Source organism: Staurois parvus, unplaced genomic scaffold (assembly GCF_062004578.1).
Source record: "Staurois parvus isolate SC_StPar_1 unplaced genomic scaffold, SC_StPar_1.0 ptg000530l, whole genome shotgun sequence".
Lineage (NCBI taxonomy): Eukaryota > Metazoa > Chordata > Amphibia > Anura > Ranidae > Staurois > Staurois parvus.
In genome coordinates, this window is record NW_028318326.1 from 7,084,455 (window position 1) to 7,111,848 (window position 27,394).

General features: G+C 39.0%; 1 protein-coding gene and 1 long non-coding RNA gene across 2 annotated transcripts in view; one reads left to right on the forward strand and one right to left on the reverse strand.

The window, feature by feature from the left end:
• Positions 1-6,195, reverse strand: part of LOC149451606 (uncharacterized) — a 127,360-nt gene extending 121,165 nt beyond the window's left edge. The window contains exon 1 of the long non-coding RNA XR_016315017.1: positions 6,016-6,195. This is a non-coding gene — a long non-coding RNA (uncharacterized LOC149451606). The remainder of the gene's footprint in view (positions 1-6,015) is intronic.
• On the forward strand, positions 4,090-24,239 carry LOC149451609 (acetylcholine receptor subunit alpha-1-A). Its single transcript, XM_089690473.1, has 9 exons — positions 4,090-4,210; positions 11,567-11,712; positions 13,087-13,131; positions 14,184-14,293; positions 15,190-15,385; positions 16,833-17,070; positions 19,219-19,442; positions 20,416-20,655; positions 21,739-24,239. Exons 1-9 carry the CDS (start codon positions 4,171-4,173, stop codon positions 21,868-21,870), a joined length of 1,371 nt encoding a protein of 456 aa, XP_089546599.1. The 5' UTR covers positions 4,090-4,170; the 3' UTR covers positions 21,871-24,239.
• The last annotated feature ends 3,155 nt before the right edge of the window (positions 24,240-27,394 follow it).

A 27,394-nucleotide genomic window follows, 5' to 3' on the forward strand; every position in this document is an offset into this window, starting at 1 on the left:
GCTATCCCTAAACTGTTCCCACAAAGCTCAGAACATGAATTTGTCCAAAATTTTTTGGTATGCTGATGCCTTCAGTTCCCTTCACTAAAACAAAGGGGCCAAGCCCAACCCCTGAAAAACAACCCCACACCATAATCCCCCCTGCAGACCAGTCAAGTTCCCCCACCTCAAACTGGACCACATGAAGTTTGGAGGACTTTGGCTATTGACTCTGCAGACAGATTTCTGCCCACTGTGTGCTTCAGCATGTACTCTGTCATTGTATGTGGCCTGTTTGTTCGAGTTGCTGTTGTTCCCAGTTATTTACAACTAACAGTCAGTGCAATATTTAGTAGCAAGGAAATTTCACGGATGCGCAGTTGGCAACCTATCATGATACCACGCTTGAATTCACTGAGCTCCTGAGAGACCTATCCTTTCACAAATGTTTGTAGAAGCAGTCTGCATGCCTAGGTGCTCGATTTTATACATCTGTGGCCATGGAGGTGATTGGAACACCTGAAACCAATGAATTGGAGGGGTGTACCAATACTTTTGGCAATATAGTGTATCTTCTTTTGGAGTGCACGAGACGTGCCACACCTTATGGTTACTCTAGTGCATTCTCATACGTGAAGTATCATTCCCTGCAAGGTCTCAGTTATTCATAGTTTCCACCTCCTTTTATTCCAAATTTTTCTACCACACAACCTGTCTGAGTGTGTATCTGTTGAAGCCTGCATTCCATTATCCTCAAGTCCCCCTTCCCATTTTTCCTGTAAACCAACCCCCCCCCACCCCCTTTTTTTTCTTCTCTTTATTTTCTGATATTTCTGTTTAAAATGCAATCCATTGCCAGCTATACCTTTCCTCTCTTTCCTCCTTTCCAAAGAAATGTAGTCCATGGCTGCAAATGCAAATGACCGCAATGTTAGGTGCACTGCTCAAGCAGAAGTTTGTCTTTCAAGGATTGTGACATAAAGCAGATTATGAGAAGGAAATTTCACTTTAAAAAAACCATGAGGTGGGTTATATTTTTAGTGACTTGCACTTTTTTTTAAGCAAGGGTTCAGTGATCCTTTAAAATTAGTCCTGAAGCAAGCAAAGCATAATGCACAGTAAAAATGGACAGTACTGTGCTTTATAACTGAGTTTCTATGTCTATAGTTTGGCCATTGGCTTTGGCCTGTGTTTAAAGCTGGTCATACATTGTATGAATTTCGCTTGGTGGGTGGCTCTGCCAGTTCCACTACATTCAACTAAAGTGTATAAATCTATCGAATTTTGACAAAGTAGCTTGCTGGAAATGTTTTGGGCTGAATAGCCACTGCATCCAATCAGATGAATCTGCCTTAGGTAAGGTGAATACTAACATTTTATCCCTGACACTGGGCTAATGAGTATTCACCTAACGCCCCTCTAAAGCACAGTCCGTGCCTATGTGAATTTTCCGTCAAATTGTTGAGGCATTCTGGTCTAGACATGGGGTGAAACTGATTGAGCTTTTATTTTTATCGGGTGCTTTCCACTCACTTTTGGATTTTCAGCATGCTTTTAATTTTCCCCTTTACAACTTTTTTGGGCTATTTACAACTGCAACATACTACAGCGGCACAATTCGGTTTAACTTATGCGTCTCAAAAGTCATCTTCTTTGGAGCACTTATTTTGTTTGGGTAGGCTGTCTTCTCCTGTCTGTTCTAAATGTTCTTCAGTGGATTGGCATGGATGCCCTCCCAGAACTGGACAGCCGCGTTGTATCCATCTTTCGGCTATAGCGCAGTTGGGAAGCGGTTAAACTGCGTCAACACTGACAGCTGAAAGTTGGCCTGGGTAGGGAGGAGGTGAAAGTGCCCGGTATTGAAGTGGTTAAGGCTCTCTTCTGTTAAAATGTGAACATCAGGATGTAGATTTGTATCATGCATTTTCTGACTGTCCCTAGACCAAGCAATTTTGAATGCAGTGATATGATGTACCTCTCTTCACCTAGTTATCTACTTAACTTGTAGTCTGGAGTGATCTGTATTGTTGACAGGGCTGGTTCTCCAATTTCCAGGAGCTATGAGCAACTTATCACAACTGTTTCCTTTACAGCCAAAAAGATTATTTTGCTTAAGTGAATATATACCCTGACAGTTATTCTTTTTCTTTATTTACAGAAAAGTTTTTGCATGGAGTGGGTGAAGGCCCCACTGAACAAAGATATCCAGGTCCAAAAAATCATTGAAGTATGTGAATCATATCATATATGTAGCGGTACCCCCTAAGGAACCACTGGATTTTGGGTCCCTTTTTTTCTGCACAGCCAGGCAACTCGTATTTTCAGCAGACACTCAGTCAGGAAAGCAGTCCTTGGGCTTGATTTAATGTTTTAATGGGAGAATATCAACTTGGATGGGGATAAGTGATTATGGGATGCCCAATCTGAGTTCAACAACAACATGGAGGACAACTTTTCTATGTACAATTTACAGCAAAAATGGATCCTAGACTGTACTCCCTCCGCAATAATGTCAGTCCTTAATGGATCTGTAGCAAATAGTAAACATGCTTTTAGAAGCTCTGTGTCCCCTTAGTAGAAATAGCAAAGTCCTAACTGTATGCAGGAGCTCTACATCCTCGTAGTAGAAAATACTAGAGCACCTGGCTTCAGATGAGAATCCCCCCAAGGGTGTAGGATAACAGTATGCTGTCCCTCTGAAAGCTAGCTGAATATTGCACTCAGCTGCAATCTCCCTTGTACGCTTTGGGGGGTGTAAAGTGTAGAAGAAATTTAAGGACCACTGTGGCTGCACTGTCTTCTTGACACAACATTTCAGACTGTGTTTCCAGGGCAAATTACTTTCAACAGACTGGCAAAGCACTTCCAATACTGATCTCAGCACTGGCACATTATCACAAGATTATCCCAAGCAGGAGTGAAGGTTGTCAGAAGCTGTCCCTCACGGATGGCTAACTGAGTATTGCACCTGGCAGTTCCCCCCTATAGGCTTTGGGTGGTGAAAGTAGAGGTACTCATACTGTCCCTTGAAATCCTGCTGCTTGGAAAAGACTGCTGTTCAGGCCTCCTGCTGAATAGGTCCTCCCTTGCAATACAGGGTGTCTCCTGGATGAGACTGAATGGTGGTGAAGATCCCTCTGATTAAACTGCTCCTGTTCTTCCTTCCTCAGCTCCTGCCTGGAGGCAAAGGCCCCAGCCCTGGGGTCCAGTTTAGGCCTTGCGAACCTCGACTCTTCAATATTTATGGGCAGATCCTACCCCCATGCCAGGCCTCCTTCCTGGGGATTGGTTGAACTCCCATTAATATTCATATTCCTGCCCCTGTACCTCCACCCACTGGCTCCTAGACGTTTCTGGAAACTTCCAGAACCAGGGGGAGGTTACTGAGGCCTGACCTGCAGAGCCCCACAGCCCGACCCAAACTTGAACCCCACAGACATGCTCACTTTAACTACTTGTGAACCAAATTAAATTTACCTAACTATGCACACTAGAGGGTGCTACATATACAACCTCTGTAAGCTGATAGTGAACAGCTGATAGACAAATGCTTTCACCCAATAGTATTAAACCAGACTATTTGCTAATGATCCCCCAATAATGTATAATTTCCTGAGCTGAATATGCATATCAATTGTTCTATTTGAAACCTCTCCCCACCCCGGAACATTAATTAAGTAGCTGACCATCACCTTTTATTCTATCATTAGTTTTTGTTGGGCTAGCCATTTAACAAATGTACTGTTTATTTGATTAATTGAAGGAGCATGTCATTTTTTTAAGTTGCAATGTGACTGTAATCTCAAGATATTATAGACCAACTGTAATGGCCCTTCTGCATATTCTTGCTCCATGACTGCTGAATTGTGTCATCTTTCTTGCCCAAATGTTTTAGCCTTACGATTGTCAATTGCATTCTCACTTATTAATTACAGTAATGACAAAAAATAAATAAAGAAAAGCTTTATGTGTGTCACTGCAATAACACAGCAAGATTTCCTGACCAGGATATCTCAGTGAATCCATTACCGCATATTTGTTAACCTTCAGCTGTCTAGCTGAACAGGTGTGAGGCCACAATAGTCCAGTTATGTCCTTCATTAGTGGAATGGAAGACACAGGGAACGCCCCCCTTACAGGAACCCTACAGACTCGTAACCAGAGAGTGGGAGCCAAGAGAGCTGCGAAGAAATGGATTTCGCTGTCATACATTTTATTCTTCTTATCACAGGTACTGAACTGACTGCGCTCTTTACATTCGCAAGGATGCCAGTTTCGGAGTGATTAAATATATTAATATTGCAATTAACTTTTACATTAGAAATGTATGCATGTTTTTCATATAGTCAGTAGAAGTCTGTCTAATAATACACTTGTTTTTGCCTGTCTACTTGATCAGTACATATAGTTGCACACATATGTAAAGCTCAAAACCTAACCTATGTCATGTCAGTAATTTTATTGTTTTAAGTAACTTTCAATTTGCTATAGCGTTACTGTATTTTTGCACTTTACGTGCACCTATGTTTGGTTTTAGCTAAAGTATGTTCAGAAAAATCATTTGTTTATCACCTTTCAAGTATTATAAAATGTATGTTTGAAAGAAAACTGTCCTTGTTGGCCACAATCATCTGATACCCTGCATTGTCCCTGTGCAGTATGAAAAGAATAAATATGATTCTGACTTTCTATGGACAACAAAACCTGTACTTCTATCAGACAGCTCACATACTGTAGTATTATCAATGGTCTATCCTCATGAATGTAGTTGTTTTATTTTTGAGGAGATCTTTATTTCCAGAGGTGCTCTGTCTTCATTGACAACAATGCATTCCATTGTGGAATAATCCAGAAACATAGGTTGCCTAAGTGGGAGGAGCGAACACTTACATTCTGTAAACAAATTGTCTGCAAAAGAGGGGGTCTGTATTTGTATGAATATTATTGAGAGCGAGCACTTACATTCTGTAAACAAATTGTCTGCAAAAGAAGGGGTCTGTATTTGAATGAATATTATTGAAATGTCCATCAGCAGAAGAAAATAGACTTCAAGAATAACCAGAGAATGTAGCATAAGTCATTCCATTATTTTATCAATGTGTTTGTAAATGTATGCAACTCAAGATTTCTAAAAGGGATGTCGACAGAACTTCCTAAATTAAGAAAAAGAATATGGAGAATAAGTGCACTGGACAGTAGCAACCTCTCCGGGCTCCTTTAAATTGGCCATAGGAGGTTCAAATCTCAGCCACTTCAGCAGGAACTGGCTGAGATTTGAACTGTGTATGGGCAAGCTGAATCTGATCAACTTGGGTACAACCAGCCTGCTGGATTTTACATGCGGTCATTGTGATGGCTTCCCCCACCACCCCGCTGGGAGAAGACAATGTCAAAACTGTCTGTTTTTTTCCTGCAACCCGTGGAAATTTGACCGTCTATGGCTTGCCTTACAGTAGTGGTTGATAGGCAGTAAAAACATAGTTGAGCTTTCCCCTCCTCTAAACTGCAAAGGCAGCGGACATGATGTACACATGCCTTTGCAAAACTGATCTCCCTAGTTGAGTTTGCCAGGCAGTGCTGCCACAGAACACAACCCATTCAAGGGAATGGGGCTACCCTGCAACCACATGTATGCATGTAAATGTGGCGCAACATTTACAGGGTTAAAACGGGCAAAATGACCAGTCATTGCCTCAATGTCTCTGAAAAACAATTCATGCTTCTCAGAGGTTCGGCAGCGACAGCTCCATGTGTAGCCTTGCATATTTTATTGGCAAAACAATATTTTTTATTAATGCTTTTGAATAAAATGAAAAGCAAAAAACAAACACAAGTCAGAGCAAGAAAGTAAAGCAAAGGAAGATGAACAATATCCCAACACTAGAGTGATGTTTTTCAAGATTATCCTCCATAAATATTATAGATAGCCACATGCAGCCAGATTTTGATCTGTTACAACATGTACAGTAGGATTAGGTCCTACCTGAACAATTAAAGGAGAAGTATGGGAATTACAAACAAAACTGCTATACTCACCTAGATGGCTGCAGCACTGATCCACACTGCATCTGACCCTCACCACCTCTACATCATAGATTGCTGATTGCTCAAGTCCTTGGTCTTCACTGCACAGAGAGCCGGTGACTGTCGGTCACTGGCTCTCTTCTCTGCCCTTCACTGGAGTGCCGGGTTGTGAAGGAAGTGTGAGCGGGTGACTCTGGCTCTAAACCCATCATTGAGAGGCTGAGTCAGCTGCTGGTCCGGGCATCTGGGTGGACAGCGACTTTAAAGTCTGGATCTTTCCAGAGCTGGACCAGCTCAGCAACGTCACTCTTGTGATTCATAGGAGAATTAGGGCCAACTTCTCCTTTAATTTAATTTGTATCTAGCCTGGTGTATGCCTGCTTTACACATTGACAATGAACATATGGCGCAAACCTAAAGTAAAAAACAACAATGTAACCACTTGACAATAAAATGTGGTAAGTCCATAAAAGTCCAAAAATAACTAAAAGTCCATATTATACACCTAAGGCAGCTCCACCAAGAGACTGGAAAGTATCTCTGCAGAAATGAATAAGAAACAAAAGGTGGTGCCTCTAAGTGCAGTATTAAAAGATAGGGCGATGGTCACACATTTGAGTGTTCCATGTATGGATTATTAAATTATCTTTTAATACTGCACTTAGAGGCACCCTCTTGTGTTTCTTTTTCATTTTTGCTTTACACATTTGTTAATGAAATTTATTGCTCTGAAAGATTAAAGATATGTAATGATGAGCATTAGATTCAGCATCCATTTAAAAAGTGATAAAGAAGCTTTGTACATAATTATAAAAATGTTTTCCCTTGTAGTGGGGCTGTGCCCGCACTGCACGGGTTAACTGCTTGTTTTTTCTAGGGGAGAGGAAAGTGGAGATATACTTATCTACTCCTCCCAGCACAAGACTGGTCCAGCAGCCCTGCGCTCCATCAGTCTTAAATATTGGACTGTTCTTGACATCATCACAACCAGAGCAGGCTACATAGACCAGGAACAGTCCACCGCTGGACCATTGGGGAACGCTGTATTCCGGAGGATCGGGTGAGTATATGCTTTATGCTCACTATTAAACAAAATGAGAAGTTGACCTATGCAATGCAGGCACAGCCCCACTGCATGGGGAAAGAAATCTGCCGGAGTTCAGCTTTAAATTCTATTCTTTTATTTTTGTTTTAGATGGCATAGTGATTTAAACCGCAACTCCTGGAATTACAAAAAACTACCCTTGCATGGCACACCGCTCCCTGCACTGCAAGAGTTAAATGTTTGTTAACTCTAGGAGATGAGGAATAAGATGTAACACTTACTTTACTCTTCACTCTGCCTCTTTACTCTGGATCAGGTTGTGAGAGGATGCCATCTTTACATATAATTCACAGCTATTGGGACTGCATTGTACTTCATGATGCCATTGTTCAACAGCCAATGAGAGTGATTTAACCATTTAACCAACCAGAACAATTTAACTATTGCAGTGATTGGGGTCCTTGCTACAAGGGTATTTCTCTTTTAATTCCAGGAGCTGGGCTTTAAATAATCTTTTTGCAAAGTTAATTTTCACTTTGTTTCACCTTGTTCATTTTGAAAAGTGAACATACTCTAAATCAGCCCCGCTATGTGGCCATAAGTAGTATCTTAGCTTGTCCTTTTTATTTTGTGTATCTTAAAAAATGAACATGATTGCCCAGTCAGGATCACATTTTTTTGTCACAAGGACTCAAATACCTGAAAATGTTACCTTTCTAAAAAAAATTGTTTTATGTTGTGTTCGTACTAAAAATTTAAACTTTTTGTTTGACTTTTGTAATGCTGAAAGGATAAGCTTGACTGGCAGCTGCAGGTGAAAGGAAGCAATGGGTATTTTTAGCTGCAGTCTAGAAACCTGAGAATCGCATAGTTCCCCTTCATTTCATGAATGGTAATTGGGAAATGTCTAATCAGGGTGTTCTGACATATGTTCCAGTATACTGTAGATGTCTAGAGCTTTTCATTCATATTAAAGAGTATCTCCAGCAAAAAAAAAAAAATTCTTAATAGTTTTGGATAGAATTCGAAGGAATTCAAACCTTTGCTGGTATTTTATTGACTGTTTCCCCAGTCAAGAAGATTTCCCCTTACTTCCTGTCTTGATGAAAGCTTTTTTTTAATTCTTTATCTAAACAAAGACAGGATGGAACACACTGTTACAATCAGCATAGTAAGACAACACCAGCATAGTTAGACAACATATTACAATCAGGTTCCAGAAGGTATGTGATTATTAAAAAAAAACTAATTGGTATATTTGGGATTCAAATGATGGTTTTCTAGTAGCATACAGTGTATGATTTTATGATATATCACTAGTAACATTTGTACTGCGTGGCACTCATTCATTTATATTGTTTATGCTTTATTTGTGGGAAAACAAGCGGTGTGAAAAGCAGAAAAAACATTAGTTATACTCATTTCAGCCCTAAAGAATAGGGACACTGGGATTTTTTGTGTTCCACAATTCTAGATCATTTCACAAAGTTCTTTTACGGTGATTCTCAGGTTCCAGAAGGTGTAATCAATTCTATTCACACATATAAGCAGTTAACAGGTATCCTTTCATTCCCACATTTACACACATAATTTCGACTTTGAGATTTCCAGTTCTGTAGCAACTGTTATTCCTCCCTTAATTTTCCATTTACTAAAGCAGTGTTTTCTATAATTTTTTTAGTCACTGACCCCTTTAGGTATCTGATGAAAACTATGGACCCCCTCACCAGAAATATTCACATAAACACAACTTTGCATGCAATGAATATATGCACTTTATTTGAATGAAATTTGATAGCCTCATACATATAGTTGTGCTCAAAAGTGTGCCTAGAATAGGAAAAAAAGCTTGCATAGGAATAGAATAGAAAATAAATGAAAGAATATAAATAGCTGTCTTCCGAAATTCGAATTTCAAATGGAATTAAATATAATAGAAATGAATAGAATAAAACAGAATAGAATAGAAAGTAAAAGGATAGAATACAAAATAAAGGGTTTGAATAGAATAGAAAAGAATAGAATTTAATTGAATTGAAAAAATATAGCCACCTTTTGGATTTCGATTTTCAAAATTCAAATTTTGAATACAATATAATAAAATAGAGCATAGCCATCTTCTGAAATTTGAATTTCGAATAGAATAGAATAAATAAGAATAGAAAAGGAAAGAATAGAATGCAACAGAGTAGAATAGATTATAAAAAACAAAACTGAAAAGAATAGAATAGAATAGAAAATAAAATAATAGAATAGAAGAAAAAAAGAATGGAATATATTAGAAAAAAATAGAACAGAATAGAATAAAACGAATATAGCCATCTTCTGAAATTCGAATTTTGAATAGAATAGAACCAGCTATTCTTCACAATGAATTTGAATCAATTCAATATTTTCAATTAGAATTCAATTCAAATCCAATGCAAAAAATTTGAATCCGGGTGAAAATGAATAAACAAAACAAATTTAGTTACAAATGCAACGAAATGAAATTAGGAACCTAACGAATTGATCTGAAACTAAACAAAACACATTTTTTAACTCTGCACATGTCTAGGCATTATTTACATGCTAACATCAATGGTATGTTTCGGACAGTGATATCACTGCATGGATCAGGCTTTTGTAGAATGATACTGTATGTCATTCAGACACCGGCATCACGGCTATATCAAGAAAATTAACGCTCAACTCAATTTAAATTTTTTTTTTTTTATTTCTTCGCTTAGGGTCCTAATCCATGGTCCAGCTCAAGACCTTATACCTGAAATTAGGATATGTACTGTATGTTAGAAAATAAAAACTGGTATGAGAAGGAGTCAGAGGGCAATAAATCTCTCGGCACCCCAATCACAATTGGGTTAAATATTATAATGACATAATATTTTATATAACAAATATACAACCTGCAGTATAAATATACAATACAACGCTACAAATTGTATAAATTGCACAATTCCACCAAAATAAAAATACTCTAAACATCACTGATAAAGCAGTTAATATCCACCTCAACATTTAACCCTTTTGGGGTAAGTAACTCTGTAATAATAAATCCATTTATTCTCTCTTTTAGACAAATTCCTCACCCTGTTGGACCCTCTCCATAATGGAAAAACTCTATCTACTCACCAAAATTTAAGAACCGATGGGTCTCTGTTGTGACATTGCCTAAAGTGGAGCAAAAAACTATGTTGTTTATACCCAATTGATATATTGTGTATACGCTCGGCTATTCTCTTCTTAAGTGGTCTTTTAGTCCTCCCTATATACATCAGCCCACAAGGGCATTGCAATGCATAAACCACATGTGCGGTATTACACATAATTAATTCTGAAATTGTAAACTCCTTATTGTTAACAGTTTATAACTTATAAAGCAGTTAATATCCACCTCAATGATGATAAAGGACATTTTCATTGCCTATTTTATAGTGTGTTCTTTACAAGTAGGTGGAGGTGGTGTGATTTCTTGATAGAGTGAGTGCTACTAGGGTAATCGATGTTGTTCTTGCTTGTTTGTATTTCATTTACACACCCAACATTTTCTTGATCCATTATATGTCACTTAAAAGCTTAACTATGATCACCTTCACCCCAGCTCAGCAGTGTCCTCATCAGCCACTGACATCTTTGACCAGTCTACTTCAGGGTAGTGATCTTTGATTGTTTTCATTGACATGGCCAAGATGACAAGATGCAGAGAGGACCTGTCTATCACAAAGGCCTTACCTGGCTGGAAAGTGTTAGCACTGTCCTGGCTGTGAATTGTACCCTCTGATCTAATAAAGTAAACTGTACAGCCCAAGGATGAGTGCCTACATTTGCAAACAGTTCATTAGGAGGGCATATGGGAGCCTCAGTCATAGCACTGTCACCTATACACTTGTATTGGATCCACCTGGGTAGATCATAGTGAGGTTTTTTCTTAACTCTGCCTATGGCCTTGTTTACATTTGCAATTTGGGATGTGGTAAAAAAAAAAAGCTGCAATTTTTACTGCTCTGCTTTAAATGCAAAAGGCAGCAGGTGAGGGTGTATATACGTCTGTAGAAAAGATCACCGTGACTGGTGGGAGGAATAGGGCCATGCCACAGCAGCCCCATAACCAAGTGCAATGCATGCAGATGCGCCATTATGGTATGGGTTTTTAGGGGTTAAAACAGGTGGTGAGGAGGCAGCATAATGCCTCATCACTGCCTGTGAAATATTCTCTGGGAAGCGATCTTTCACAAATTGCTCTTGGCAATGCATGTATAAATGAGCCCTACATCTCCTATAACTGGGCATCATGGTCAAAGATGTCTACAGGGAAATCTCTGAGGTCTACAGATACCTGAGTGCAGACTGCAGGTTCTGTAAGCCATTTGGGTCAGGACGTATAAACAGTAGACTAGGGATACTTGGAATGATCTTAAATTACACTCTACTCTCCCCCCCTCACACCCCCGATACCAGTGATTCAATTCTACGGAATTTCAAATTCAACTTTTTTTCTTTTAATTCATTTATTTCCAGCTGGAACAGTCCTTGGCTCTGATGATGAATCTCGTCTCATTAAAGACTTGTTTGCCAACTATAACAAAGTTGTTCGTCCGGTCAAGAAGTTTAAGGACTCAGTTGTTGTAACAGTTGGTCTGCAGCTTATCCAGCTTATTGATGTGGTACGATCATTGTAATGATAGAATATGGAATCTCAATTGTAATGAAAGATTATGGGGAAATAGAACTGGTAGAAGCATATCTAAAATACACAGATCAATGGTCTAGAGCCCACCATGTTTCATATAGCAATCTGTAGATGTTCTGCTCAGCCAATTAAATTCCTTTTTATGAAATGTTTGAACATTTTTTGGTCTTTATAAGCTGACTACAGGATCACACATTAAATGACAGAATATAAAAAGCGATAAGGAAGGAAAAGAAACCCTGCTGTATAGATTGTATTGTGAACACACAACTGTTTAATACAGCAATAGGTTGTGCCCCACTGACTTCATAGGCCCAGAAACAATTGCACCCACTGCAGTTTCTGCTACTAAATTATAAAATCAGAGGGACATTTACAGTCACTAAGAATTGTTCATTCTGTGAAACTGCATGTACATTTGTTATGTGTGAATGGAGTCAAATTGAATTACTAGCCTATTTTCTCTCAAGGTTGAATGGTATTCATTTGTATATAACTGAGTGAATAAGGAAAATACTGCATTATGACCACTAGATGGAGCTGAGGAAATAAACAATTGTTTACAGGCTCCACCTAGTGGCCAAAATGTGGTATTTTCCTCATTCCCTCTATTCTGTATTAATGTATTAATGAATAACGCTTAACCTGGTGAAAAAAATAGCCTAATAACATTTGATTTTGCCCCCGTTCTCACAGAACAAATGTACCTGCAGTTTCACAGGATGAATAGCTTATATCCCTCAAAGTGGACCTAGCAGCAATCTCATTTCATGCTAAATGTGCACATACTAAATAATAAGTAAGCATAACACTTATGGAACTGTTTGCGTAATACAGAGATTACAGTACTCCCCTATCAATACCTTAATTTTCTTTCTCAAAAGGTCAGATTCATCTTTGTTCTAGAATTATCCAGTGTTAGCATTAACTTCCTGGGTCAGAGATGATCCAGTCATAGCCGGTATATACTGGTACCTGTGCAGTTCAAAGCTGTGTTCACTAATACATGACACAGATCTGTCCCTCTCACCTTGTGATTTGCTTCAAAGTTACAATGTTGCAGGAAAAACACTTGATAAGAGAAGACTAAGCAAATTCCTCCTCCTTTCTGCAGCAGACAGATGGCATCTTCACAGCCATAGTCATTAGACTGATGCTCAGTTACATTTCTCCAAGGATAAAAAGTACAGATTTTTTTTAAAATATACTATTGTTGTATATTGTGTCATATCAGGAGTGTGTATATATAGACTAGTGATTAACCCCTTCCTACATCGGTGGTCATGGCAGTGAAAGTGGCATTACATCCTTTTCATTAAACCTACATGTCTTTTCTTCTTTTTTGAAGGATGAAGTCAATCAAATTGTGACAACTAATGTACGACTTAAGCAGGTTTGTAACTTGTAATTGTCTTTTTCTGTTCAGAGGTTTTTTTTGTTGGGTTTACGGTACAAGACCAATGGTGCAATCATATTATAATACAATGAGAACATGTGATTATCATTATAAGAGTGTAGTGGAAAGACATTACATGAGAACCAGAGAGATGCTAATAATAACACTTCGGCAGGGCTTCATCACATGTGTGGCTATCAATGGAGCCCTTTTCAGAAGGAATTTGACAGGCAATTGTGAGGAGAAAATGCCAACATGGCGATAAAAGATGAAAATGCTGACACAGTTGCAGACCAGTTGCACCACAGCTCAATTCACTTGAATTGGTCACAGTCAGCAGAGGTACTGCTCTCCAAATGAGACATACCTTTTCATTTTTGCTGAAGCATGTATACAGCCCTGAGCAGCTGCATCTCCAAGTTCAAGTGGCCTGCTGGGGGGTGGTAAAACCAAGGCTCAACCGCCCATGTAAATGAGCCCCCCTGAGAGCGAACTCATCTGTACCAAAAGTGATATTTTAGTTATAGTTGGAGCCTGACAAATGCATTTTTCTTTAAGGTGCATTAAACATGCCTTTGACATCTGTTTGAGATGCTTTTGAGATCAATCAGATTTCATTGACAGATACAGATGATCTGTAGATGACCTTCCCTTGATCTGTATTTGACACCCTTCAAAGCTGCATCAACTTGCTTCAATCTGCTTTAGCATTCTCATTGACTTAAAAGGGGAAATAAGTTATTCTGGCATGAACAAAAAGCCCATGAACACAAACCCTTACTAAGTTTCAGTTCATGCGTCACAAGCCTAACAACATATGTATTGGGATCTGGCTCTTGTTCACCACAGATCAATGAGAACACTAAATCAACTTGAAGCAGAACTTAGAAGAAGGTCAAATGCAAACCAGAAAGTGAATTCAGAAGCATCTAAAACTAAAATGCAAGTTAAGAGCTCTTGAAAGAATGTTGCATTTGCCAATTGACATTAGCTCTAAAGGCCATCAGTCCATCTGTGTAGAGACCTAAATGTTTTTTCTTCTTCTTCAGCAATGGGTAGATGTTAATCTCAAGTGGGACCCTGCAGAATATGGAGGGATAGAAAAAGTTCGGATCCTTTCCGGTGATATCTGGCGCGCCGATTTAGTTCTGTATAACAAGTAAGATATTTTATTCCTTTCTTGTGGTTACATTAGCAGATACAAATAGTGGGGGAAATTAGAGGCAAGACATACATTGTAGAGGTTGACAAGAAATGTTAATTCGTTTTCTCAGTCCTGTACAAACTGGTGACTACACTAATCTATACGAGAATATATATTGGTAACTAACTATACAGTAGTTAATAAACTGAGAACACAGGGATGCCTCTTTATAGTATGTTCAAAGTATACCTGCCATCAGAGATATACAAGGATTACTATTGTTGATGTCCTTTTAAATATGCTAGTTGTCTAACTGTTATGTTGATCTTCTGGATACAGGACTATCTGATTTCTTAAGAATGGTGAGGTATACTTTTTGTATTGTATGTATTTTTATGTATGTTTTAAGAATGGTGATGGTTAGAACCACTGTAAGGGGTTCCATTCCTGACTTATGTCCCCTTTGAGGAGATTAACCTTCTATATTGGGGGGACTGGAGACCATTGTCATCAGCACGGAGAGTGATGAAAAACCCACATTTTTCAGTCATGGGAACAGGAGATGTAAGGAAATTTTTCAATGGGTAAACCTGTACTGGTGACAACTGTATGAGACGGATGATCCTTCACTTTGCAGAGATCTCCTCTCACTTAGTACTGTGTTTCTGGGACAGGAAGCAAAGAGAAATTTCCCAAATGGAGCTTCATCCAAAGCTAAAAGATGGCTTTATATGCACTTTAACCTGGACCAGTTAGCTAGGTAAACTCCTCTTCTGAAATATAATCAGAATATTATTCCAGCTTTATAATTTGCATAGCCATTCAGAATATTATAATAAACATTGTGAAAACATTGCATATAAACATATTAAGTAGATATTATCTTATTTGCATGGTTTGGTTGTTTACAGCGCAGATGGTGACTTTGCCATAGTCCAGGAAACCAAGGCCCTTCTGGATTATACTGGGAAAATTGTATGGACTCCACCAGCTATTTTCAAAAGCTACTGTGAAATGATAGTTACTTATTTCCCATTTGACCAGCAGAACTGCAGCATGAAGCTTGGAACATGGACCTATGATGGCAATTTGGTGGTAATAAACCCGGTAAGAAGTGTATTTGTTATAAATATTAAATAGAATCTGTCAGTTGAGATGTTATTTGAAATTCTCCTTTATGGCTTCAAAAAACTACTTTTAGGCCTTAATGGGTACTTTATCAGCCAAATACTGTATGATATACCTTAAGATCATTGGTGCCAATCCCTAGGCATTTGGTTAGGGGATCTCTCTTGAATGGAAGGATAGGGTTTCAGATTAGATTATCCTGTCCTTCAACAAAAATCATATGGCTATGCCAAGACTTAGGGGCATGAGAAAAGCACTGAAGGGACCCCATTACAGAAGAAGCAGCATTTTCTCAAAGGTAGGTTAGTATTTAAATTAACAAAACTGTTCACATTGTGTTACATTTGGATTGGTGTCTAGGTGCAACTAACATTCCTGAGCCTCTGGTATTTATTGGTCTTTATTCAGCAGCTTAGATCTCTGCAGTGCTCACCTACTCTAATCAGGGAAGTTCCTAAATAGACTGCTGAACATGAAGCCCATGTCTGATTATCGTTTTATCTGGCTCATGCCTTAAATTACTTCTTTTTTTTTGCCTGTTCGTGACTTGGATTATTTCTGTTTAAGATATGGTTTTATATGCTTGTTTTGACCATTAGCCTACTGTCACTGTTGCTTGCTCCTACCATCTGTGTGCAGATTTCACTGTAATGTTGTTCCTGACTGTTAAGCAGCTGTCACCCCTCTAGCATAGCACTGTTCCCTGCAGCATTCTTCTGTGAGCTCACGAAAGCATTATTGACCTACCCCCCAGGAGGCAGGTTCTTGAAGGCATGGACTTACAGGAAATGTGTTGAATGATGAGAGAGATCATTCGACCTGGTAAAAAGTGACAAGTGCTAAATCACAGAGTATTGAGTCTGTGGGAGATAGCAGAAGAAATAGAATGAGTATTACAGTCATAGTTTCTTTTATTTTAATGTATGTAGGGCAGTGGATCTATACAATCTTGTTTTAACTGGAGTTGGGGTTTAGGCTGGCATTGAAAACCAAATGTGTACACTTTCTGCAGCTCAGGAGGGTTATTCCTTAAATTGTCAGCTTCAATATAAAGCAATAAACCTGAAACTATGACCATGATATTTTTCCACATTTTATGATGTGAAAATAAAATGTACCCCTTGATGGTCCACAAAGTTTTTCCAGCAGTGCTAAAAAACTTTTATTCCCTCTAGTGAAATGACTAGTCAAAATAGATTTTCAGAGTATCAATAATTTTTTCATGTATTCTCAGATTCACACCAGACAAGCATTTTTAGAAGAGATACGTATGGGTGGTGCTGCTAAATTGCTTGGGGTGTAATCAAACACCCCTTTTGCTCAATTTTTCTGGTCTTTATCTGTTAAATTATGTCACAGCTACTCTTTTATAGTTTGCTTTAGAGATAGTTTGTCCACTTAACATTTTTGAAAATATTTATTTCAGGAGAGTGACCGCCCTGATATGAGCAGCTTCATGGAGAGTGGAGAATGGTTAATGAAGGATTATCAGTGCTGGAAGCATTGGGTTGTCTATGACTGCTGTCCTGACACACCATACTTGGATATCACTTATCATTTCCTCATGCAGCGACTTCCCCTCTACTTCATTGTTAATGTTATCATACCCTGTCTCCTCTTCTCCTTCCTCACTGGTTTGGTGTTCTATCTGCCCACAGGTTCAGGTATGTATTCTAAAATTAAGTGATTTTCATAATCTCTCAGCAATGCTGGTTGTATACTCACTATCACTTTAAGTGACCAACATCTGCATGTCTTGAATGCAAGTGAATATAAAACTAAGACTGCCCATAACCATCCAGATCATGTACTCCAATCTCTATGATTTCGGAGTTTGGCACCTGTGTTGAAATTCTGCTTAAGCCAGCCATAGATGGTTTGAATATAGCCACTAGCAATATTCACTGTGTTCACTGGGCAGGGACGACTTTCTCCCCACTGGGAAAATACAATAATTCCATGGGAGGGATTTTCCCTCAACACTGACTGTGCTGATGAGAGAACCGAGCTATTTTCTTTCCTGCAACTTGTGGTTGGAGGAAAGAAAATTGCATCATCTATGGCCTGCCTAAGTCATTAAACATAGTGGGTAGGGTAGCCACAAGCTTTAGAAGTTACCATTTTCTGTTGAAATTGCCAGGAAGAGGGAGTGCTTTTTTTTATTTTTCTTAGTAGTAAATTTTTTTAATGCATTAATACAATGTATTTTAATAATACATTAAACCAATGGTGAGTATTAATACTCACCATTATGTGGTACTACTATCCACATCATACGAATAGTAGCATTACAGAAATTTACAGGGGTTGGACAAAACTATGGAAACACCAGGTAAAACGAAATTGTTACTTAATATGGTGTTGGACCGCCTTTGTCATCCAAGACTGCCTTAATTCTCCTGGGAATTGACAAATATAGTTCTTGGATTGTGGATAATGGAATCTGATACCACTCTTCATGCAACAATTGTTTCAGTTCTCGTAGAGATGCCAGAAGAGGAAAACAAGCCTGAACCTTGTTCTCTAAAATTGACCATAGTGGCTCTATGATATTGAGGTCCGGCGACTGTGGTGCCCAGGAAAGGTGCAAGACCTTGCCTGCATGCTCATGAAACCACAAGATGACATCATCAGCTATGTGAATCAGAGCATTATCATCTTGGTAAATGGCGCTGTCTTCGAGAAACAGTGTCTGCACCATGGGGTGCACATTGTCAGCCAGAATTTGTACATAGTCCTTGGCAGTGACTTTACTTTTCAAGGTGATGATGGGACCTGCAGAGTACCAAGTTCCATTGATTGATAGTCCACAATTCCTGGGTGCTGCACCACACTCTCCTCCTCTGAGCATTAATATCGGTCACTAGTGGTTTGGCAATTGCAGCTTGCCCAAGAATGCTATGCTTATGGAGTGTCCTCTGCACAGTTTTTGTAGGCACAGGCTTTGGAAGACTAAAATTCAGATCTGCAGTCACTTTTGCAGCAGTTGTTCTCTTATTCCAGGTCACAGTCCAGCGCTATGTCCTTTTGTCTCTTTAGGTCAGTTGACCATGTTGATTGCGCTTATGCTTATCAGACATTTTCATGAAAACTGTAAATGTCATAACCTTTGATACTCTACCTTGTGACGCTGCAAATAAATTGGCAACTTCAGTCACAGAGGCGCCAGCTAAGTGGGCACCAACAATTTGCCGTCTTTGAAGCTCAGTAAGCTCTGACATGACTCCATGTTACTAGCAGCGCACACAGTGAATGATGAAAGTAAGGCTTTCCACCTGTTAGCTAGGTGTCTCATCAGACAACGAAAGCAAAAGAATGTTACAAAAAACATGCTGTCACTTTCACACCTGCAAATCATGTGGTGTTTTCATATTTTTATTCAACCCCTGTATGTTTAACAGTGAAATATGAGGGTAGGGTTCGCACATTTAAGTAAAGAGTATGGTAAACATATAATAAAATCTTACAAAAAGGCTTCAGAATAGTGTTCAGTTGTGAAGGTATTCTTAGTACACAGTGGACAATGACAAAGGGAAAAACAGCTTTCTCACTTCTAAATGCATCCTATATGGTCTAACAAAATCCATACGACAGAAAAATCAGTAGTAAGAATGGTGTGATCAATATGATTAGGTTATAGAGGATGTGGAAGTTGCTAACAAGCCAGTCCCTCAAATCTTGTTAATTTTAGCAGAGCAACCTCTAGTATCATATGCTGGGAGGGTAGTGGTAACTGGTTTATACCTTTTTGGAAGTATGACGGCTTCAAATTTTTCATAAAGGTGTACATAATTCCCAATTTTCTCTTTTAGGTGAAAAGATAACTCTAAGCGTCTCTGTTTTGCTGTCACTGACTGTGTTTCTTTTGGTCATCGTTGAACTGATCCCATCCACCTCTAGTGCCGTGCCACTGATCGGAAAGTACATGTTATTTACAATGATGTTTGTCATAGCTTCCATTGTTATCACTGTCATTGTGATCAACACTCATTTCCGCACCCCAAATACTCACATCATGCCTCAGTGGGTAAAAAAGGTACTACAGTTGATTGTGTCTTGTATCAGAATTACCAATAGAATTTTTTCGTGTTTTGGAATGTTATTAATAGTTTTTAAAATCACAGGATGGATGTGAACAAAGACACATACAATACACATCTTACAGTAGAAAAGTGCAATGGACAAAAAAAACTTCAGTGTCAGGTATGACAAAGATGCAGCTTATACAGTATCTGTATAAAAGAGGAGAGTACAAACACACATTGCTCACTTGCATTCCAAGTCTAATATGTTAAACAGAAATGGATCACATTGTGCAGATAGTTGCTTTCTTTATTTTGGCAGTGCAGGCCACATGGGAAAGAGCATCAGTTTGTAATAGAGTTACCATTACTAGCTTATACTGTAGTACACTAAACAGTGAATATCAAAACAAACACAAAACAAAGCTAGCATAAACAAAGTGTGACTAACCTGTATTAAAGCGGAGAGCACCAAAAAAAAAGTTAATCTCAGGGTTAACCTTAGCTAAATAAAACTGTCAGGTCCTATATGTTATCAGCAACACTGGAATGGACCTGGTTTCCTATGGTACATTGGTTTGTCTGCGAACATTAGATGTCTTATGTAAAAGTAGCATCTAGCCAGGTTAGTCACCTCCAGTATTTGCTGTAAATTTAGTGATATCCAGGCTGCGTTAAAATTACAATCTGTACTTCCTATCAAACTTTGCAAATCAAAGGGAAATCAGGTAAATCCATCCATCAGAAAGTTTTCACCCAAATTGTTTTTAAAAATGTAAAGAGTTGAATGATGTAAAATTAAACCTCTTTTACTATTTAATTTCAAGAAGATTATTGGCCTAATACTTCCAAATTACATGGAAAGTTTCTTTTTATTTAATTTAATGTCATCATTTGGTATTCATGATATAACCATTGTAAAGCACAAACCATGCAACATTTACAGTATATATTGTTTAAACTAAAGATATCTTTTCTTTTCATTAGATTTTTATTGAAACTATTCCAAGTATGATGTTTTTCTCTACTATGAAACGTCCTGCACAAGAGAAAAAAGGAAAGAAGATATTTACAGAAGACATTGATATATCAGATATTTCTGGAAAACTGGGTCCTGCCAATGCGACATACCAGTCTCCGATCTTAAAGAATCCTGATGTCAAAAATGCAATTGAAGGAGTCAAGTATATTGCAGAGTCTATGAATTCTGACCAGGAGTCAAATAAGGTAAAAGAAAGAAAAGTTAAATTTTGCCACAGTTACACAGAAATAGAACAGAGGCTAAAGCTGGCCAAACATGGTTCAATTTTTTTTCCGTTCACCCAGTGGGTTGAACTGCACTATTGCATTATGACAGCAAGGAGACCCCCCCGCTGTTAGAATACACAGGTCAGCACTGTTGGCTGCAGCCACTGATCGAGCAGCTTGGATCCAGCAGGGCAGGTGAACAGAAGCTGATCAGTAGATCAACCTCTGTTCAACTGCAGTAGACACAGATGGATCGAAATTTGGTTAGTCCCTGTAGAACCGTCTGAAATTCTATTTGTCATGGCCACCTTAAGGCTCAATAAATGAACTGACGAGGGCCAGAAGGCTAATTTGTTATAGGTGTCATCTATGAGATCATTAGTATTAAAGCTTTCTTTTGGAAGATAAAAGCATATCAAGTAAGTGTATACTACATAGCTGGAATGCATTTACTACACTCCCCTGCCTCTAGCCTAAACAAGGAGAAAAACAATTATACTCCACTTTTATAGGTCCCACAGTTTGATGGATTGTCCCTCATTTGAAACCTCTTTCCTCCTCAGTTTTCTCTTTTTAGGTTTGATATATAAGCTTCTATTAAAATGTTCTGTTTACCAAATCTGTTTTACAGCACTAAACCATTTATGTGTAAAGTTCTACTTGAGCTCCTAAGCTCTGTAAACAACAGTCATTTTGCAACAAAGCTGCTAAGAATAGCTTGAAAACACAGGTGAAAAGAGCTCCACCTGTTGGCTGGAATTTGAAATAATATTTTTTTAGTCCTTGACATAGTAGTGATTTGTGAGTCATGTGCACATCTTTAAACACATGTTCACACTGCTGAATCTCACTGTGTTTCCTTGAACCAGATGACCGGTGAACTATGGTCTCATTTCAATATCTCCATATTTGAAGAAAAGACTGCTACCCACTTGTACAGAGATTTTCCATTCAAATATTTGTGTGTAATGACTGCTTCTCCATTATAAATGTTTCAGTTCTGCATACTGCAGTCCTTAAATTGATCTTTTTTAATACCATTTGTTTCATTATTTTTTCCAGGCTGCAGAAGAATGGATATTTTCTGCAATGGTTCTAGATCACATCCTTCTTGCAGTCTTCATGCTTGTGTGCATTATTGGAACAGCAGCAGTGTTTGCTGGACGTCTTATTGAACTACATTTGCAAGGCTGAAAAAAGCTAGCTGGGTGCATTGTCTTCCAACTGGCACATGGATGAAGATGGCCTGCATTCAAATCAGCTTAAAGTGACTGTCGCATAACAAAATCTTCTAAGAAACACTGTGCCTATAAAAAACAATGCAAATACTTATCCCTTTTGGTGCCACCAAAGATAAATCACTGGCACTTCCAGGAATGTCAATCTCCATGGTCCTCCCATCATTCTGTGGTTCCTCCCACTAACCCTAATGTCACTACTGTGTCCTGAATGTTGAAGTTAGCAGGAGAAACCACTTGGTGCAGCAGTATGGTTGGCACCATACCTCCCAACTTTCTGGGATGGGAACAAGGGACACCTATTAGCAACAGAATGTAGACATAGCACACGCCCCCTGCCACGTCCCCTTTAAAAGAGAGTTACACAAAAAAATTGTTGGTTAAACCCACAAGTAGTTTTTTGACCACTACTTTTCCTTTATATTGGCTTTGGAAATAGACAAATGCAGAAATTTAGAAATTATAGGTAAATAGTGCATTTTATATACAAGTACACTGCTCAAAAAAATTAAAGGAACACTTTTTAATCAGAGTATAGCATCAAGTCAGTTAAACTCCTGGGGATATTGATCTGGTCAGTTAAGTAGCAGAGGGGGATGTTAATCAGTTTCAGCCACATTGGTGTTAATTAAATTAACAACATGTGCACTAGATGGGCAACCATGAGACGACCCCCAAAACAGGAATGGTTTTACAGGTGGAGGCCACTGACATTTTTTCCCCTACTCATCTTTTCTGACTGTTTTTCACTAGTTTTGCATTTGGCTAGGGTCAGTGTCACTACTGGTAGCATGAGGCGATATCTGGACCCTACAGAGGTTGCACAGGCAGTCCAACTCCTCCAGGATGGCACATCAATACGTGCCATTGCTGGAAAGTTTGCTGTGTCTCAAGAGCATGGAGGAGATTCCAGGAGACTGCCAGTTATTCTAGGAGAGCTGGACAGGGCCGTAGAAGGTCCTTAACCCATCAGCAGGACCAGTATCTGTTCCTTCGTGCAAGGAGGAACAGGATGAGCACTGCTAGAGCCCTACAAAATCACCTCCAGCAGGCCACTGGTGTGAATGTCTCTAAACAAACAATCAGAAGCAGACTTTATGAGGGTGGCCTGAGGGCCCCACGGCCTCTAGTGGGTCCTGTGCTCACTGCCCGGCACCATAGAGCTTGATTGGCATTTGCCGTTGAATACCACAATTGGCAGGTCCGCTACTGGCGCCCTGTGCTTTTCACAGATGAGAGCAGGTTCACCCTGAGCACATGTGACAGACGTGAAAGGGTCTGGAGAAGCCATGGAGAATGTTATGCTGCCTGTAACATCGTTTAGCATAACCATTTTGGCGGGGGGTCAGTACTGGTCTGGGGAGGCATATCCATGGATGGACGCACAGACCTGTACAGGCTAGACAATGGCACCCTGACTGTCATTAGGTATAATGATGAAATCTTTGGACCCATTGGACCCCTACGCTGGTGCATTGGGTCCTGGGTTCCTCCTGGTGCACAAAAATGCCTGGCCTCATGTGTACGAGGATGAAGGAATTGATACCATTGAATGGTCCACACACTTGCCTGACCTAAATCCAATAAAACACCTCTGGGATATCATGTTTTGGTCCATCCGACGACGCCAGGTTGCACCTCAGACTGTGACAACCAATGTTGTCAGACATGCATACAAGCAAGTGGGGGCCATACAAACTACTGAGTACCGTTTTGAGTTGCTGCAATAAAATTTCAGTAAAATGGACCAGCCTGCTGCATCATTTTTTCTTTGATTTTCAGAGTGTCTTTGAATTCAGTCCTCTGTAAGCTGATAATTTTCATTTCCATCAAACGATGGGGCATCCTTACGTTCCTAACACATTACCCAGTCCATATCAGTATAGATGTCCAGCATGAGATTTTTACCCATTGAGATCTGATGTGTTCCTTAAATTTTTTTGAGCAGTGTATATAGATCAGACCAAAATGAAGGACAAATGAGGAGGAAAGAGGGACAGAGGGACTTTGCTTCAAATGAAGGACAGTTCCTTGAAATCAGGGACAGTTGTGAGCTATGGTTGCCACTTCCAGAAATGTTGCTTTCAGATGAAGCTTCATCCCAGGTCTTCTCTTCAGCAGTGTTCAGTGGCAGGAGAGGTAAGTATACAGTACGTGTTCTTCTTTATGGGCACTGCGTTTCTTGGAAGTTTAAGTTATGTTGCAGGATCACTTTATAACAAGCTTTTGTATCTACAGACTAAGGAATATTGATTGCTTTGTAAATAGTTCTATAATTAATGTGTTAAAAGAAAAGTGGAGAAATAAAATAATTATTCATAATCAGTTCCATTACAGTGTGATTAATGTAATAACTTGCATTAAAAAAAGAAAACTCATTGATCGTTCTTTTGATTTATATGCAAAGCATATAAAATGGCTTTTTTATAAATAAAAGTAACAGTTTCATTAAAGTGTCAGTATTACCTTAAAGTGGTTGTAAACCCTTACAAATGCCAAGTGAAGTGACAAGCCTTATGTGATACACAGAGATGAAACAAATTCTCCTATATATGTTATACCTGTTTATCTGCAGCCCTCTCTAAGCTACAACCATTCAAGTACACAGATCAAAGGCTATTTCTCAGCTCCAGGAGGCAGGTGGTGGGGATCTGACTTCACACAATGCACGGCATAGAGCAGGGAGTTGAGTGTAATCTGAGACCTTAGTGGAGGGAATGGACACATCCCCTTTACACCGTCTCATAGGGAAATATGCACAGCCGAGGCTGTCAATCACCTTCTGTGTGCTTTGGCAGGGCTGTTCACTGGGATTCTGTGGTGTAAGAATAACCTATACGAAGTTCCTCATGCAGATAGCAGAGAAAAGAGACAGCAGACAGAAATCTTACTATGTACGTTGGATTGAGGTAAGTGCACACTATCAAAAGATGTGCTTTGTTCATTTTTCATTTCATTTTAAAGCTAGTCTCCAACCAAATTGTTCTTTTTTTTGTTTTGGATAGAGCAGGGAAGGGTTAGAGCCTCTGTCAGGTTTTTACAGCCCTCTGTGTCCCTCTTGGGAATATTTCACATCACTTCCCGTCAAGACAAAAACATATTTTTGGTAAAGTGTAGAACTTCAGAAAGTTTATTGCTATTCCTGCCTTCCTATTTCAGTGACAACTGCACGTCCCCCTCCATTTTTTTGTATTGTGTGTCACAGGGACAGGAAGTGAGGGAATTAGGTAAAAAAGCTACATTAACAGCTTAGCTGGAATTGAAAAATAAATAAGGAGATGGACTGTAATGCTTTCCTTTCTTGGAGAATATTCTACTGCAAGGGTGGTCACGCAGCTGTCACTGAGGTATACACATGTAGACAGAAAGTATTTGCAAACATGAGTACTGCAATTAGGTGCACAAAAGGAAAAAAAAGTTAAAACAGTATTTTATTCTTAACGAGGCGCCCTTGGAATTTTTTATTCCCTTCATGACCAGGCCATTTTTTTGTGATACAGTGCTGCGTTACTTAAACTGACAATTACATGGTCATGCAACACTGTGCCTAAATTAAATTTATGTCATTTTTCCCTCCCAATTAGAGCCTTTTTTTGGTGGTATTTGATCACCTCTGTGTTTTTTTTGTGCTATAAAAAAAAAGACCAGCATTTTTGAAAAAAACACAAAATGTTTTACTTTTTGCTATAAAACATATCCAATAAAATAAATTAATAAATACAATGTCTTCATAAATATAGGTCAAAATGTATTCTGCTACATGTCTTTGGTAAAAAAAATCCCAATAAGTGTGTATTAATTGGTTTACGTGTAAGTTATACCGTTTACAAATGTTGGTTTATATACTGGAATTTTTTTTATACTAGTAATGGCAGTTATCAGCAAGTTATAGTGGGACTGCGGGACTGCGGCGGGCATTCTGACACTGGGAGGGAACTAAGTAGCTGCCACTTACATCTCCAATGACACTAATACAGTGATCAGTGCTAATAAAAAGCACTGACACTGTACTAATGACACTGGGCAGGAAGGGATTAACCATTTAAGGTCTGTCCTATAGCAGATATAGTGCTACAGGGTGGCCGTGCTGTGCAAAATCGTATAAATACGTGATTTTGCATTTCATACGCCGCCTACCTTATTAGCTCCCAGAGATGTCAATCATCGGATCCCGGCCAGCAATTCATGGCTGGGACTCAGTGATTATCAGAGAAGTTGACAGGGGAGAGATCTGTGTGTAAACAACACAGGCCTCTCTTCTGTCAGCAGGGGCGTGCTGCTTTGTATCTCTCTACAAAGCAAAAACAGCACACAGTAAGCACAAAACAACACACTTTGATTGCCCCAAATGTTAAAGATAACATAAAACTGTTTATAATACACATTCCTTAAGAAACCGAAATGTTATTTAGTTAGGGGTTGCACTTTAAAATGTATTTCCACTTTTGCAGCCATATTGGGATAGCACTTGCTTTATATTTGTTACATGTCCCCATTCACATAGCAACACTTTTAAAATATTTAAAAATTGCTGCTTACCTTTTTACTCGCTTCTACATTTTAATCCTAAAGTGAATTTTCCTGTGGAATGTGTAGGGAAAGAGACACTGTGAGGTTATTCAAATATGTTTGCAATCTGCCATGAGGCTTTTCCCCCAGAAAAATCTAAAATGTAAGAAATTTAAAAAAAATGTGAGTATGCTCTGTGAATGGAAAAACTTAACAAACTAATAGTGAGATTTTCTCAAATTTGACTGCAAAAGTGGAAATACACTTTAAAGCTGAAGTTTAACCATATTGTTTGTCTTCCCTGGTTCCTCCCTTGACCCTTTCATCAACATGCCAATGAATTAAATAAATAAAACATCTGTATAGATTACATACCTTATTTGACACCCAATTAGGTTATCACTGGGTATCTGTGTTTTCCTATGCAATGCAAAAAAATCATAGCTGGTAGGAGGGGTTGACAGAGTGCTGTATATAGCTTCCTAAAAAACATCACAACACCCTGCTTTGTTGCTTATCTAAATAGCTCTTGGAAGCAATAACGCAAATATCAAAACACCTTGACAGGTGGATGTCAGTCTGGGGGGTTTCCCAGGCAGATGGCATTTGCATATGGACCACTCTAGGTAAGACCCAAATGTAATAAAAAGGGGTGTGCCATGGACAGTAAGATTGAAGCAACAAGAGTTGCCCCCTATGTTGGATAACAGTTCAGTTCAACATAGCAAACTTAAAAATAATTCTCTGTAGGAGAACTTCACAGAGGGTTCCTCCCCCTGCATATACTTTCTTCTTCTGGCCAGCCACTACCCACTGCCACAGCAATGGGTCACCCACACTCAGCTTTAGCTTAGCATCTGGACAGTTCCCTTTCTCTAAGTTGCAAGGATACGAGGTAAGGGATTTTGTGTCAAGTGGTTGCCTCTTTGGCTTAGGCAACTGTTCAGTTTCTTGAAATAGTGAACATAAAA